The following is a 15,920-nucleotide window of genomic DNA, read 5'->3' as shown; positions in this document are numbered from 1 at the left end:
ATATCTCTTCTAATGCTAAAGTACGCCCTTTGAACCAAACGTGATCAGCTGCTCCTCAGGCTTACTGTATTGTCTTTGGTCAGGATAATAATCAACAACAACATAATTTTTCTTTCAACACCCTCAAAATAAACAAAAAAAATCCCCAAAACCAAACCACCAAAAAAACCCAATAAAAAGCAAGCAGAACTGTGAACTATCTTGAATGAGTAATTAACGGATCCATTAGGCTGTTTTGGTTAACCACTTCTGAAACCACATACTTATCTGTAGAAGTCCTATAGAGTTTGGGTGGATTTTCAAGACTGTTTAAGATACTTGAGAGCACAAGTTGCACTGAGATTTGATAGACTGTTTGTTTTTGTGTCTTTAAGAAAGTTTTGAAATGATGTCCTTAATTTTCAGGAGTTCTGAGTACTCAGACTCCCACAGGAGATGTGCCTACTTGCCTGAAAAGTATATAACAGCATAACCACTGTTTTCACAACCTCCTCAGTGTTTTCTGGATTCCTTACAGCTACAACCTGTGACTTTAAAAGAAAGCTTAGATTTTACCAAAAGGAAATAATACTGGCCTCATCAAAAGACAAGCTCTGATGAACTCAGCCACAAGTACAGAAAAAGTTCTTAATTTTCTTTTTTTTTTTCTTTTTTTTTCGAATTGTAAAGACTTAGTCTAAGAACTGCTGAGTCTTCAAGGGCTTCCATAGACAGCTCCTTGTTTGGAGTTTTAAGGACAGTAAAATATGACTCACAGATTGACTGAAAGCCTGGTTTTAGTTTACATCTGGTTTAGGTTTAGGAGTCTGCATGCTGCATAGCTGCAGCAATTAACCCTTTCAATGATAGCTGAACAAATAGCTAAAATTTGTGGATGCACAGCTGTTAACGAGTAGCCAAAAGTATGCATTTAATTTGGTTTAAAAAAATAGCTGTTTATGTAAAGATAGACCGTGCAGATAACTGTAGGATTGACCAAAACTGCTATATTACTTCGTTAATAATTTCCTTGAGAGAGTTGGCATTTTATTATGAAATACTAAAGGCATCTTTTCATCAGAATATGGATCTATGGATCATTTAAGAAAAATTAAAGATCTATTTCTTAATTGTGAAAAATCTTAATTCCCATTCATGTCAAAACTGTTGATAGAGAATAACAGAAACACAGACACTTCCAAGTATCTTAGAAAGGTTTTGATAAGGCAATGAATTCAAACTCTTCAAGAATACAATTTTTTCTCCATTTCAGTGTTCTCTCCTCCAGCCCCCTGCCTTCTTCTCTTCAAACAACTTGGAATACCAGTGTAGAAGCACATTAAAAAAAAATTGGGTTTTTTGTAAATCTCTTAGGATGGACTTTCTTTGACCAAACTTTATCTATTTAAAAGATAGATCACAAGACCAGACTCAAGACCTTTCCTTAACACTCAAATTTTAGGAGAGAATAATCAATTTTAGGAGAGTAATCCCTTCTTTTTCTGTCATCTGTAGTGGGACCCTAAATGGCTTAGGCTGCTTAACTTTAACAATAGAATTTGAAATTAATATTACTCCTGTTACTGATCAAGAAGTGGACTGAAATGTTGCCAAAAAGTCTTAGACACATAATCAGAACTGTGATGGAAACAGAGTATCTTGTGAATCTGAAAAGATATGAGGATATGTGTGTGAAAGAAGGGATGGCGTGCAAAGATAATGGTCCAGGTTTTGGATTTCAGCCGGCAAACTTTAATATTGCTTATGAAAGAATGAACAGTGGATGCAATCTTATTTTGCAAAGTAATCCACGCACCCCAGACACAGAGTTGGCCACGAAGAGGAAAATTCCACCCCAAACTACTACTCAACTGTACTCTTAGGGTTGAGGCCTCTTTCTAGGTGTTAAGGGTAATCATTGCTGAGGCAAGAGGAATGATTCAAAGTCTAAATAGTTAAGAGATAACTATGTGAGAAAGAAATGGTAAGAAGTCAAAGCATAACATGCCTATTACTATCTCATCTCTCTCAGTCCCACATTGACACCACTCCAAATTCAACTTTTAAAAGTCCTTCTGTCGCACAATATGGTACTGCCAATGCTCTGATTTACACAGCAGGTATTAAAGCAGGTATGTAGAGCATTTCAGCTCTACAACTAGCAGATCCAAGGTGACTGGATAATTTTAGGTGACTGTAAGAAGCACAGAAAAAAAGAGAGAACGTGTATTTTTCTAAGTTACTGTGGGGCTTTTCTTGGAACATATTTTTTAAAATACAAAGTGTTCTGCAATTGCTTAACACTTTATTAACATTTTCAGTCACATTTATTCCAAATCAGAGAGATGTACTGGGTCACACAGCCTAGCTTCTTATCGATGGAGCCTTTTCAATGAGTTGTAAACATAGTAGGAAAAGAAAATATCACTACAAAAATAATATTTAATCATAATAATTATTACTTGTGATCAGTTTTCAATTAAAGATATTAAATATTGCAACATTATGACACATGCAAGTACTGACTTCAACTCTTTTTTATAGCATTCTGCATATATAGTATTATTCATCTTTTCAGAGTTCTACCAGTCAGATTTATTTTCTGCCTGACACTGTTTCTAATTCCCTTTTAGCTGAGCTTCAGTGAAAGTTTTGCAATAAGTGACAACTGATGAATAAGTTTTTGATTTGCAAGAATAAACTTACTATTGTAAAGCTAAAATGTTAACGTGTAGCCAAAGAACAGCTTCTAAACAGTTTTAACTTGCCATAAGTGCTTCATAAATACTGTAACTCTCACTGCCATTTTATTGTCCTAGTTCTTTCCCAAAGTAAATACGCCTTGAAGAATTTCATGGGCCACAAATTTAACATTTTGCTAAACCACAATTGCACCTCCAGAGAGTGTCAGAGCAGAGAGAATTAAAATATTGATTCAATACATGTTTTCCACATCTTTCTGCCCCACCTCTAGCATTCTGAAGTGTCTAGAAAAATATACTGATAAAAATAGATATGCAACACAGGTCCTAGTCAGTGAGAGTCATGCACTGCTCTTGTGACCCTGGATGCCCAATTTTCTTTATGTGGTGAGTTGATTTAAGTCATGTGGCAAGTGCTAAAGTTTCTTCTGTGGAATGGCATAGGAACAGAAGTCATTGCTTGGCATGACTGCATCAAGGAACATCGATGACAGGCAGGAGAGATCAAAAGCAGATCAGGTTGCTTAACAAACTATATGTCACTGAAGTCAAAAAGGCTAAAGTGAGGATCCTGGAGAGCTGTGAAATCTGGGAGCAACAGATGGAGCCAAACTCACTTGATTTGTTAGTAAAAGGATCTACCTGTTCTTTGGGCTTCTATCTTAAAAAATATCTATTATACAAACTTTATCACTGAGGTCTATTTAAAAAAAAAAAAACAAAAACAAAACTGAAAATTTCACACGTTCAATATTAAATGGTTAGTGTAGCTTCTACTATAATCTCAGGGGAGATTTCTCTTCTTTTTTTTTTCCAATTTAAATAAAATTGAAAATTTCTGTCTTATTAATCTTGGAACAGACACAGCATGCTTTCTGAAAGTCTTTTGGACTTCCACTTTTAATATGAAATCTTAGAAAAGACTTTCTTTTCTAACATTTACAAACAGTGAGGCATACAGTTCATAAAAACAGAAAAATGAACAAGAGCCTCCACATTCAAAAGGGAAAAAAGCATACAAATCTGAACATCACGAGTGCTTTTTCTCTTTAAGAAATCAGCATAACAACTCCTTTAATACAAACATAAGCCCAAGCTCACAATTGTGAAAGAACATGACAACTAAATTATTTTACAAAATCATAAAGATTATTTATATCTGCTTGCCTCTGTGTATGCTACTGAGATGGAAAAAATACAGCATTGCTAGAATAAACTGCTATTGTTACAGTTACAAAACAATTTTATTTTTTTATAATTACCTTCCTCTACTTTGTGTTTTTGTGGTGGTTTTTTTTTAAGCCTCCCTATAATTTTATGAAAGGATCCTTCTGGGACAAAGTTTATCTTTGAATAATAATCATGGAAAGTTTCTTAAGACAGAAATAAAATATCTTTAGAAGCTTTTGTTCCTGGGTGAATCAATACCCTCTTCCCCCCAAGCACGATCTCACTGTGCATGGTTTGAAGGGTCTTTGAAACTAACATGGACAGAACACCTTTAAACTAGTGATACCACTCGCATCAATATTATGTGCAATTTTCAGCTTTTCAGTGATAAAGAACAAAGCAAACAACCCCCTTCCCTCTAATGGTGAAATCTTCCCATGAAATCCTCCATCTAATTACTGACGAAAGTAGGTCCAAGTTTACAGTCCACATCTCAGTATAAAACTGGAATGCATTCATGAGCATCTATTTCTATGGCTTTATAGTTGATGGTAATCAATATTTCCCAGGAAAACTCAATACTCATTTACTCTAACTGACTTCAAAAGGAGAGGACCATATTTAGGATCTTGTCAGAATTTGCTCACCGTCTTAAAACTTTCTTCCTGCTCAGTCATTTAATGAGACACTTGCTAGCTGTAGTAACTCACAAGGTTCCAGATGCACATTAGCAAATCTGGTAGTGTACTTAAAGTAAGTGCAGAGGAAAATCACTTTGAAGTCATTTTATCCATTCAGCTAAAACTTGCACTCTAGTTAAAAAAGACTACCGTTAAACTTGGCTATTCTGTCTTGCTGAAAGCATTACAACAATTGAGCTATTGGAATGCCCAGAATGTTTAGTGAATGCTCTTGCAGTCATAAAATTTTTTAACACAAATTGTTTTGAATTTAGGGTCACACTTTTCTTTGCAAAAGCAAGTCAATACAAGGCATTTTGCATCACTCAGCGCTGATAAGAAAGCCATGAATGAAATGGTATTAAAATTGTCACTTCATATCCAGGAGAGGATGCAGAAGGGGGCCAATGTTGTCCCAAAAAAGTTTGCACCAAAGGGAATGGGGAAAGAGTGATGGTGTCTGCAGTTATTCTTCAGTTTCAATAACTACAGAACAGACTGATAACAGAGACTCCAGCCTAAGGGCTGGACTGGAAGCACACAAAGAATTCAACTGCCGTCTGATGGCAGAGCGAAGCGTGTAATTGCCATTTTTACAGAACCCTGCTTTGATCACTGTGCAGTGTGGATTTATTCCGTACGAGATTTATGCCTGCATGCAAATTTCAACCTTGATCTAAAAATATTTAACCTTTTGTCTATATAAGCATATTTTTGGTGAACTTACGAGGGATAACATCTGCCCCCATGGACATTTGTAAACATGCACCTGAATTAAAGTGTCTTTTTTCAATCAAACCTAAGCATCTCTCTTCTCTATGTGCAGATGGAGCACTCGGATAATCTGAAAATTGCAAAAAGCATAGAAATAAATTTTCACGGTTGAACTGTGAGATTTTTGCCTCCAATATGGTTCAGGACGGCAGACAGATGGTGCTGCAGTTTGCTACTCAGTATCATACTAAGTGACCTTGATACAACTTCAAATATTTCCTCTGAACATTTGAAATAAATTTTGAAACATCCAAACAGGCAGCTTGATAGGGAAAAGATGGGAAGATCAGACATCACTTGGTAACAATGTTACATTTCTATTTTAATAGACAGCCTTCTACTCTAGGTTGTTCAGGGGTTAATGGGTTTACCAAACCATTCCTTGGTCTCTAGCTGCACAGCATTCAAAATCAGCAAGGCAACAGAAATATAAAGATCATTTCAGTGCCTAATTTGAATTCTTGTCTCCAAAATTGAACATAATGGTACATACCTGGCCAGTCTAGCAGTGACTTGTAGTAAAAATACTGAAGATCATGGATGTTAGCCATCATTTGTGCAAACTGTACTCTTGCTTAACTTAAACTTAGTGCTTAATTCTTAGTATTATTAAGAAATGTATTATATATGATACATGTTCTTTATTAAAGTCTAGCAAATACATCTTATTTTAGGCTTGTTGAGTTCATTTAAAGAAAGCGTTCCACAAGCATGAGAAAAAAAACACGTTTCCTTTGCATGTTATATTTTAGTAAAGTCAAGTTATTTCAACTGTTTTTATCAACATGTTTTATATATTGTTTTATCTGTTAGATAGCATTTGAATTTGAGTATCTTTTTATCATCATGGACGTGGTGCAGTACTTTTCAATTCTTTTTATGGTGAAAGACTTGTTGAAATCAGTTTGCCAAAAAAAAAAAGTATTTTCAATTTTTGTTTGTTTGGTTTTGAAACAAAAGACTTAACCTAACTGGTTTGATGATGTTTATTTTAATAGCCTCTTCCATGTTATCTACAGAAAATAATGGATTATTGTTAAATGGTCATGAAAAAGCAAATTAAGGAAACAAAAGAGAAACTGAGGAGTCAAAAATACACAACTATTTTTATATTATCATCTAATTTCTCAAAACAATACAAAAAAATAAGAGCAGGGATATGTTAGTAACATATAATTAGCACCTAATCTAGGTTCAGTACCTCGCAAATCTTTCTTCATTTTGCGGAGATCTTTTTGGAAGTCTTCGAACTTCATTTGGGAAGCCTGGAAGAGATCTTGTGGGTCTGGAAGAGGAAAGATGCATTGTTCTTTTCCAGCATCCTGACAAAACCAGAAATGAACAGTTACAAAGTGCTCATTACTTTTTATAGACTAAAATATATAACTGAAGCAAAAAGAGTATTTGTGCACATTTCCTCATCGCGGCCAGCAAAAAAGCAAATTTAGTAAGTTTATTTTTTTAACTTGATTTTAAAAGAGCAAAATGAATTCTCACTCACCTCATCAAAATTACGCAAATAGTATGAGACAATGTACGATAGAAGACTTCTGCTGTTGTCCTGTATAGAGAAAAAAAAAAAAGCTTGCTGTATTAGTGAAACTCACTGAAAAAAATAAATTCAGAAATGGTAATTAAGGTAACTGAAATATTTAGTTTCAAGTACAGAAAGCACCTTGCTGATTTGATGCCTTCACTCAAAAACAAACCACCATGAAATATGTTTAAAGAAAATAATAGAAAGATGTATTATAACACTCATGTAAACCACTCTTGATTTTGAAGTTTACCTGATTGTAAACTGAACCCTTACATTTTGAAATTTCCCAAGAAGAAAAGAGAAATGATTTCTGGGTTGATGTGTGCAATTTGTTCGGCAACTTTTAGATCTTTTTATTAATCTCTAACTATAACCAAAGCAAAGTTAAATTAAACGAAGAAAGTTATCTTCCTTAATGAAATTTTGGTCCTTTTGAGGAAACTCTTTCATTGCTTCCCCTTTGTAATCTCTGTAATGAAACTTCAGCAGAAAGTCCTTGATTTGAAGAGGACTTGACAGAATTATATTTTTAGATAGGTTCAGAAATCTATTTTGTAAGAATTTTTCTGACCAATTAGTAGCAAATAATCTGAAGATGTATCTTGCAATTGCAAGGTTAATCATCATAATATTTCCAGCAAATTATGTACTAAAGATCTCTGTTACCAAACCAAATTTAGTGTGCCTAAATGTTCTACTGAGCCAAGTTCTAAAACTGGTGATCTAGAGTCCACCAGGAGGTTCTGCTAAAGTAAGCTGCCCTAAGCACATTGTACTAATGCTTCATTTACGTCATCGCTCCCTTGGCTAACCAAGGAAACAAGCATGCCAGAATGAAGTTCCCCCACCTCTTTAAAGGGAAATGGCTGACACGGCCTCTCAACTCTTGGTAAACAACAGTCTGCTCACATTACCTAACCCAGTAGCTAAAGTACGCCTTTTTAGTGAGTGACCAAGCAGGAAAACAAACTCTTCTTTTTCTGCCACTTTCAGAAGAGTAGATCTTCATAATGAATCACTAGATAGATGTCTGGGCCAATTTAAAGTCTTGAGAATTATTGCTATAACCTTTCTCACACCTCTATCCACAACTCAGACGACTCTTTTCATCATAGCTGTAGAGACTCAAAGATTATTGCTCCCTGTAAACAAAAGTAGATATTTAAATAACAACCCAAATCACAATAACCAATGCCAAAGAACTGCTGGTAAAAACACTATCTCCAGTTTAGCACTGTGCAAGGAACAAGACTACTTAAAATTTTCCTTACTCAGATGACTTTACCAGACAAATGTTAAACCAACAAGTACTTGCTGTGATTACTCTTTGCTCGGGTGGTTCCATAGTCCAATGTGAAATGCACACTCTGTAATCATGATGTATATAAAGGATGCTCTGGATGCCTATTCAATCATTTTCAAGAGCAACTATTTTTTCCTCACAAATATTTTGAATCAGCTGTGAATCACAGTTAACTTTTCTTTTACAACTATTTCCCCTTCTGTAAAAAACCTTTTAAGTGTAAGGATCATAGTATTGCTTAAGAATACAGGAAAAGTTAGAACTATGCAGCGTACCAAAAGTCAAATACATATTAGATTAGAAACTAAGACATTTTTGTTTGTACAGTAATGAAAAGAGATGGTTCGTTTTCATATTTCTACATAAATACATCCAACTCTATAAGTGTGATCAGCTAAGTATAGTAACAAAAGAATTCCCTTTGACACGCCTTCATAAGTTTCACACCATTTACTTGGAAATAGAGACAAAATAATTTTCCGAGAATTTAACACTCAGGCCTACAGGAAGTTTAGAATCAACTTACACTGCTCTTGACATCTTTCAGTTTTGGCAGGATATCTAGTCCAAACCCATCAGCCTGTCCTCGTGTCCTGTTTCCACCATTCATGTAATTTCCAAAGGCAAGAACCAAACCCAGGACCTGCATAATTCCTGACCCATTTTTCAATGTCTACAAAACAGAAAGAGAAACAATTCTCTGCTCAGACTCACAATCATACTTACTATTAACAGTATTACTGACAAAATCCTGTTGATACTGTGTTTAGAAATAATACTTATATAAAAGCTCATATATAGAGAATTAACAACCTTTTACTGGAACATGGAGAAGCAGAATCATATCAATATATAATTTGTTGTGAATGGAGAATGTTATCTCCAAAATGAATGCTTAGAGAAAAAAATAGGAAGTCTACACAATATTATGAGAGATGTTGAAAAAAAAACTCCAACTAATTCCTTAACTGATGTTGATATGGTGAATGTTATATTTCATTTAGAAGAGAATTCTGCAATAATTTCATTAAAAATCCATACGAAACGATTAAAACAATTTAATGATTCAAATAATTAAAAAATCTACTACCTGGTAAAGCAATTAAATAAAGTATTTCAAATAATTTTCAGTTATTAAAACACTGATGAAACGTACATTTTGAAGCCATGTATTTCTTTTGCATTGGACCACAAATTTCCAGTAATCTCTTCTAGCTAGAGACAATATTGCTATCTCTAACCGATTTTAGATATCAGAGATATTACTGAGTTGCACACTTCTAAAATCCAAGCAAACACAAGGTGGACTGAACTGTCATCCGTTTAGTCACTATGAGGAGGGAAGATTTTGGTTTAACAAAAGGAGAGTGTAGACTGTTTTCCAGAGACTGATACACATTGACGGCAAAACCATGATATAGTTCAGTACCAAAAGCTAATCTTAAAATTCGCTTTGATGTTGAAGTACAATCATAAAATGTCCTATTCTGCTGTCCTTCAGATTTAATGAGTACTTAAAGTAAATAAAGAGAAAACTTTTGAAATATGAGTACAACTTAACTGGATTAAATATCAGAAATTTAGCCCTACCTTTTCGCAGAACACAACATACCTCACACAGTTTCTGCAACAATTCAAGTTTGCGACGGATTGAACAAATGTTTTCTGAAAATGTTGATTGGAACAAGATGCAAAATACACGTTCTGAAAAGTTGGGAATTAGTGAGAGTTCATAGAGGAACCTGTAGGAGTGATTAAAGAAAATTATATTGGTCACTGTCAGTAGGCACAGGCTGTTTTTTTTTTCTTTTTTAACATCTCCAGATAGTTTACTATAGAAGGGAAAGTTTTCTGAAGCAAGCAAAACTGTTCTTTAAGTGTGTTCTTACTGTTCTGGCTTATCCAAAGACTTGGCATTTTCTTTTTCCTTGGATGCCTTGCTATGCTTTTCTATTTTTTCTAATTCATCTGATTGTGCTCTCTAGAATAAAGGAAACAAAGTAATTAAAAAGTGTTAATTAACAACGTAGTCAAACAACACAGACAAAGATGCTCTTGTAACAAATTATAGATTATTCTTTTCCTTCTAGCATCTGCTTATGTTAAAACTACTTAGTCCGCAGAGTGATTTTAAGTATAAATACATCTGATGGAAAACAGAACATCTTCCAAATAATATTACTGACTACTAGTAATCTGCAGAAGATTTATCCATTGAACCATGCACTGAGACAATAATCTTAATTCCCACTCCCTTTTCTTTGGCTGTTTATAACGTCTTTGGATCAAAGAACTCTTTCTTCTTGAGTTGTATTTCTCTTTCCAAATCTGTTGGGTGCCATTTGAATGTAATCAGATCTTTAAATATATATTTAAATAATGCCTTTTTTTAAACTAAATGAAAATTAGTTTGTATTGCTTACTGCAATTTAAATTTTATTTGGTGTTTGGAAAACACTGTGATGTTGATTTATACAACATTATTTTTTTTTATAAATAGTTGATTTATAATGGAACTATCATACATACCATAATACATGAGAACTATTGCATATTACTTTGGAGTAAAATTTTCATTTTTATCTTAACAAGGCAAAACAGTTACACGTAAACTAGTTTCTGGGAGAACCCTGTGATACATCGTGCAGTCTTTTCTTCAATATTTCAATCAAAAGAAACAGAGCCTCACTTCTTTCTGTGCTCCATGCTACAGAGAAATTATTTTTTCCAGCTGCAGTACTGGAAAATGAAATGGCATGGAAAGGAATAAAAGTGGAATGGAAATTTCTCCTTCTGACCCTTCTTTTGACATCCATAGTGGTTTTCAAAATAGATTCAAAGCATGAATCTGTGCAAGAGTGAAAAAAACAGGTAAATATATCTACCTTTATTCCTTTAAGAAAACACTACACACATTTTTAACTTACTCTACCAGAGAACTTGAAGACAATGTTGGAAAATTAAATTCTAACTACTTAGATAATGCCAAAGCAAAGGATAGGCTGCATCTGCATTCTTTCTTGCGTGCTGTTGCACAATTAGCAGAAGAAGTATGGAACTATCTCACATCATACTGTCACAGCTCCATCAGCAACCTGAAAGCAGGAAGTCAGGTTTGGACAGTCCTTCTGAGGTTGTTGAACATCTTTTTACATTAAAAGGGAGAAAATACTGGCATGAAACAGAAAGATGAAGAGTTTGAAGAGTCATTCAGAGCAAACGCACTTCAGAGTTTCTCTGATTACTTCAAGAAGTCTGGAAATTACTATAAGGCCATCTGTCTTGAATACTATACATCCTAACATTTAGCCAGCATTTCTGTTGATGTTCTTCAAGGGTCATCATCTCTGAAGTAGTCTGATCTTATCTATTAAATACTCCAACAGATCAGAAATATTGCCAACAACTACTTTTTTTTTTTTTTTCCCCTCAGCAATGTACTTTGTTCTCAACACTAAGAAATTATAATGGTGGTATCTGTATCACAGATACAACTTCAACAAGTTGAAGTTTGAAGGGACCTCTGGAGATCATCTAGTCAAATTCTCTGGCACAAAGCAGAGGCAGCTACAGTAGGTTGCTCAGTATCGTGTCCAGCCAGGTTTTGAATATCTCCAAGGATGCAGTCACAACCTCTCTAGGCAGCCTCTTCCAGTCTTTGGACACTCTTGCCGTTAAAAAAGGTGTTTCAATTTTTCAAACGAAATTTCCAGTATATGAACTTCAAGAGGCCCACTACCTCTTGTCTTTACGCTGGGCATCACTGAGTCTAGCTCTGTGTTCTTTACTCCTCCTCCTCAATCAGGTATTTGTACATACTGATAAGATCCCCTGAGCTTTTTCTTCTTCAGGTTGAAGAACCCCAAGTCTCTCAGACTCTCCTCGTATGATATATTCTCCAAGCCTTTAATCATTGTTGTGGCCCTTCACTAGACTCTCTCCAATATGTTCATGTCTCTTGGACTGGGGAGACCAGAACTGGACATAGCGCCCTAGATATATTGTCACCAGTGCTAAGAGGAGACTAATCACTTCCCTTGATTTGCTTGATCCCTCCTTGATCTTTCTATGTATATTGTATCATGCCTTACTCAGTTAACAAGGGCTAGATTGAGTCTAATATACCAGTTTTTAATTTTAATATATTGACAGTGGGCCATCCATAGTACTTGGTTTCCTGAATTCCCTACCCCAGTGTCACTTCAGAGTGAGAAAACAAATTTGGGGATTTATCCGCCAAGGTACTTTTCTACATAAAGTTTCTGTCAAGACAGGCATAGGACATATGAATATAATTACAGTAGTAAACTTTGCTTGTATAATTCCATCCTGAGGAAAAGGAAATTTTCAAGACACTAAGATCAGAAAATTATATCAATTTTTAATCTTAGAAGACTTATCTGGACATAGGGTGAGGACTAGGAAAGATGCAACTAACTTCAGAATTTTCCACTTCAGTATTGCAGGTGCTGCTGAGGGGAAAGACTTGCTTTTGGTTTTGTTAGGGAGCAGGTGTAAATGGGAGACTTCACTTAATCTAAAACATTCTTACACAACGGAGAGTTAAAAGAAAAAGAAAGCTTCCATTTCTTTTTAAATCAGTGAAAACTCTTGGCGATGGACAAATCCAAAAATCGGAAAGATGCCAAGAGAGGAAGCGTTGGTCTAGTGGCCATGTCACCAGAGCCAAAGAGGTCTAGGTATGCAAAAGACATGCCTTTGTAGGGTGATCTATTTTATTTATTCAACTTAAGCTTCAAAAAACTCATGTATTCAATTTACACTTGTAAATTGTAAAGGAGTTTTTTGTAAAAGTAAATGAGTTTTCCTACGAACAGTTTTTAAATGAAGTTTTTTTATTTCAGACCAACCTCTAAAGTACATTCTCTTCTATTAAACTGGAAGGAAATTACTTGATTTATTTTTCATAATAGTTAAAGAGGAGAAAATATTTTATCAAGGAGCATAAAGCTAAATGGTTATTTACAAATTCTTTAGAATAAATAGCAGGAGTACTCTCTCCTAGTCTTCTACGCATAGTGAAGTATTAGAATGCTCATCACAGCAATCTATTATACACGGGCATGTTCAAGCTGTTAACATTTCTTCAAGGAAGCTCACAGGCAAAGATTAGGTAGACTCACTCTTCCTTATTTAAGTCATTATTGTCAGATTGTGTATGCAAAGAAGTAACAACTGGCAAAGATACAATGGCTAAGCATGATATACCCATGGGTAGGCCTGGGCAAAACTCAAGAGATATGGTTCGCATTCTTCACAAAAATCAAGAGGTCTAAGTATGTGGTGAACATTCGGAATCAAACCTGAGTTTCAAGTCCCTAATTTTGGCTCTGGTATCCAGAATTCTGATTTATGTGTATTTTAAATTACGATAAAAAAGGAATAATGCTGACATGCCTCTGCACAGGTATTATTGAACACTATTTCTCAGAATATTTACCAGTTAGCTTTACGGTTAATGTTTATCTATTCTCTAACTTGCAGACGAATAATAAAAAAAAGCTTTTATATTACCCTCCAACATTTGTGTCAAGAGAGAACACATTGAGTACATACTTCTCACAGAGATCATGTCTGATTGCATTAGCACCTCTTTGAATGCCACTGCTATTTATTTCCTTAAATTTTAGCTATCATAAATGGAACAAAATAGTATAACATACCAGAATTTGATATTAACCATATCAAAAATTAGATAGCATAAATTCGATAGAAATTACTGTAAAAAATGCACTGCTTTAGTTTAACTTTTCTCACTTCTGCCAGAGTATAAACTTAGGAACTTTGGTAAGACCAAACAGAGAGTAAGGGCCATTTTTCCATTTCACAACATAAATCTTACATTTCCTGGTTATTTTTTTTTGCTTGCAACAGAACCTTAGCTCTGAGTTTAGATCAGTTTAAATATGTGCAGGTTTTTTAATTTTTGGGTGGATTTTTTTTCTTGGTCAACTTGAAAGCATTGAGTGACTTGTCTGAAGAATATTGTCAAAAGTAACTGAAACAAAAGGGATATAGGGAGATATCCAGGTTAGTAACAACTATCATATTCCTCTGGAGCTGGGTCATGTATCAGAAGTCCGGTACAATCTACAGTCTTTGCAGAAAAATGTTAAGACATTGCATTATAATTGCCAGCTTTTAGAAAAATGATTAGAAATAATTGAGGAGAAAGTTTGAATCTTAATGGCAGAGTGGAGGCATGCACTTCAGACTTATGCGTGCTTTTCGCTCTTGCAAATGGCATTTTGAGGTTTTTGAAAGTATTGCCTTAAGTGTCTTAAAGACAGAGACAAGGTGGACAATTTACCAAGAGTTAAATTAAGAAAGTATACATGTTTCATTTTATGATGTAAAGAGATTTGAAAAGGGTAAATCTATAGATCAAAGATAATCCATTGATACAATTTTTAATCCATTTTTACACACTTATTTTCACAATATGGTGAAGACATAAGCAGGAGCAGGCGTATCTGGTTTCAAACAGTGATGCTTCATCTACAATCTGAGCTAAGAGACTACCTGTTTTCAAAGTAAACATTCACTTGTTTGCAAATAAAAACATTTCTTATCACAACCAATTCAGCCTAAATACATACAGCACACTGACAACTCCACTGAATTTTATCCACCTTCTCTCTCTCCAATTATATCTGCCACCTGAAAGCATTGCTATTAGGGAGCTTATAAAAGCACATTAAAGTAACTGTTCCAAATGTAGTTGTATCTACTACAACTCTCCTATTAAAACTGTCTAGATCTTAATGCGTAGCTGATTATCAACACATATTTAAACAACTTTTATAAAGCAAAATACACAAGCACATGTAAGAACTATGTGACTGTATCATACAGTGCTGCAGTAACAAAGTCTTTCTCACTTAATGAAATACCAGTTAATACTATTAAACAAATTATTGAAGGCTTGGATCTTTGGTGGGGTGTGGGTTTCTTCATTTACAAAAAGTCACTAAGAAGTATACAGTAACTTTGCGGTTTAACAAGACTTTAATTCCTCAGTAAACAGGAATTGAGCCCTCGGGACTGTGGCTTTTGCAATTAGGGTGTGTTTAGGTTTGGAGACTGCCCAAATTTCATTCACATTTAAGAGGGAAAAGCACCATGCCAGACATATGCAATCAGAAAAAAAAAAAATGATTACATTCTGAGGGAAGACTGTAAAACAAATGCTCCCATATGTTCCATAGAGATCAAATAGAAGGGCTGAGAAATACTACAGTGGTATTTAAATATCCAGGAAAATAAAAAAAATAAATCTCAATCCAACAAACTCTAAGAACTAAAAGAAATTAAGTTAATGGTTACAAAGTCGCTGAATGAGGCAAAGTTAACCCCATTTACAACACAGGATGAGGCTGAGAAATAAGAGAGGAGTCAAACATGACGGGCTCTCTGGTACCACCCACTGCTTATACTTTTTTATTGAATAATATTGTCATAATTAGTGATGCTAGCAAGGGAAGCAAGTGCAATATCTGATGTGTTTTGATCAAAAACTGAAAGAAATTCAATTTAAAAAATGCTTCCTTCAAGACATAGCTTTATCAAAGAGAGGATCCAGATTTAAAATTCAGGTCCCCTTATGAAGCTCTCTCCAAATAAACTTCTTGTTGTTTGCTCGGTTTTCTTTATTTTGCTGTCTTACATCCAAGTAAATATAGTGATAAAGTTGGGCTGATCTGTCTTGTATTCAAAGCAAATAAATATATTCTGGTCATTCTAACTTTTTC

General features: G+C 34.6%; 1 protein-coding gene across 1 annotated transcript in view; it reads right to left on the bottom strand.

Annotated features, from left to right (window-relative positions):
• The window catches only part of FMN2 (formin 2), a 160,473-nt gene that overhangs the window by 53,397 nt on the left and 91,156 nt on the right, over positions 1-15,920 (bottom strand). Inside the window, exons 9-13 of the mRNA XM_086626096.1 lie at positions 10,038-10,129; positions 9,761-9,890; positions 8,675-8,821; positions 6,807-6,866; positions 6,507-6,627 (exon numbers count right to left, since the gene is read on the bottom strand). Of these exons, the coding sequence (XP_086482222.1) occupies positions 6,507-6,627; positions 6,807-6,866; positions 8,675-8,821; positions 9,761-9,890; positions 10,038-10,129 (550 nt within the window). The remainder of the gene's footprint in view (positions 1-6,506; positions 6,628-6,806; positions 6,867-8,674; positions 8,822-9,760; positions 9,891-10,037; positions 10,130-15,920) is intronic.

Source organism: Tauraco erythrolophus, chromosome 2 (genome assembly GCF_009769465.1).
Source record: "Tauraco erythrolophus isolate bTauEry1 chromosome 2, bTauEry1.pri, whole genome shotgun sequence".
NCBI lineage: Eukaryota > Metazoa > Chordata > Aves > Musophagiformes > Musophagidae > Tauraco > Tauraco erythrolophus.
Note: the sequence above shows the minus strand (reverse complement) of the source record. Positions and strands in the feature narration are given on the sequence as shown.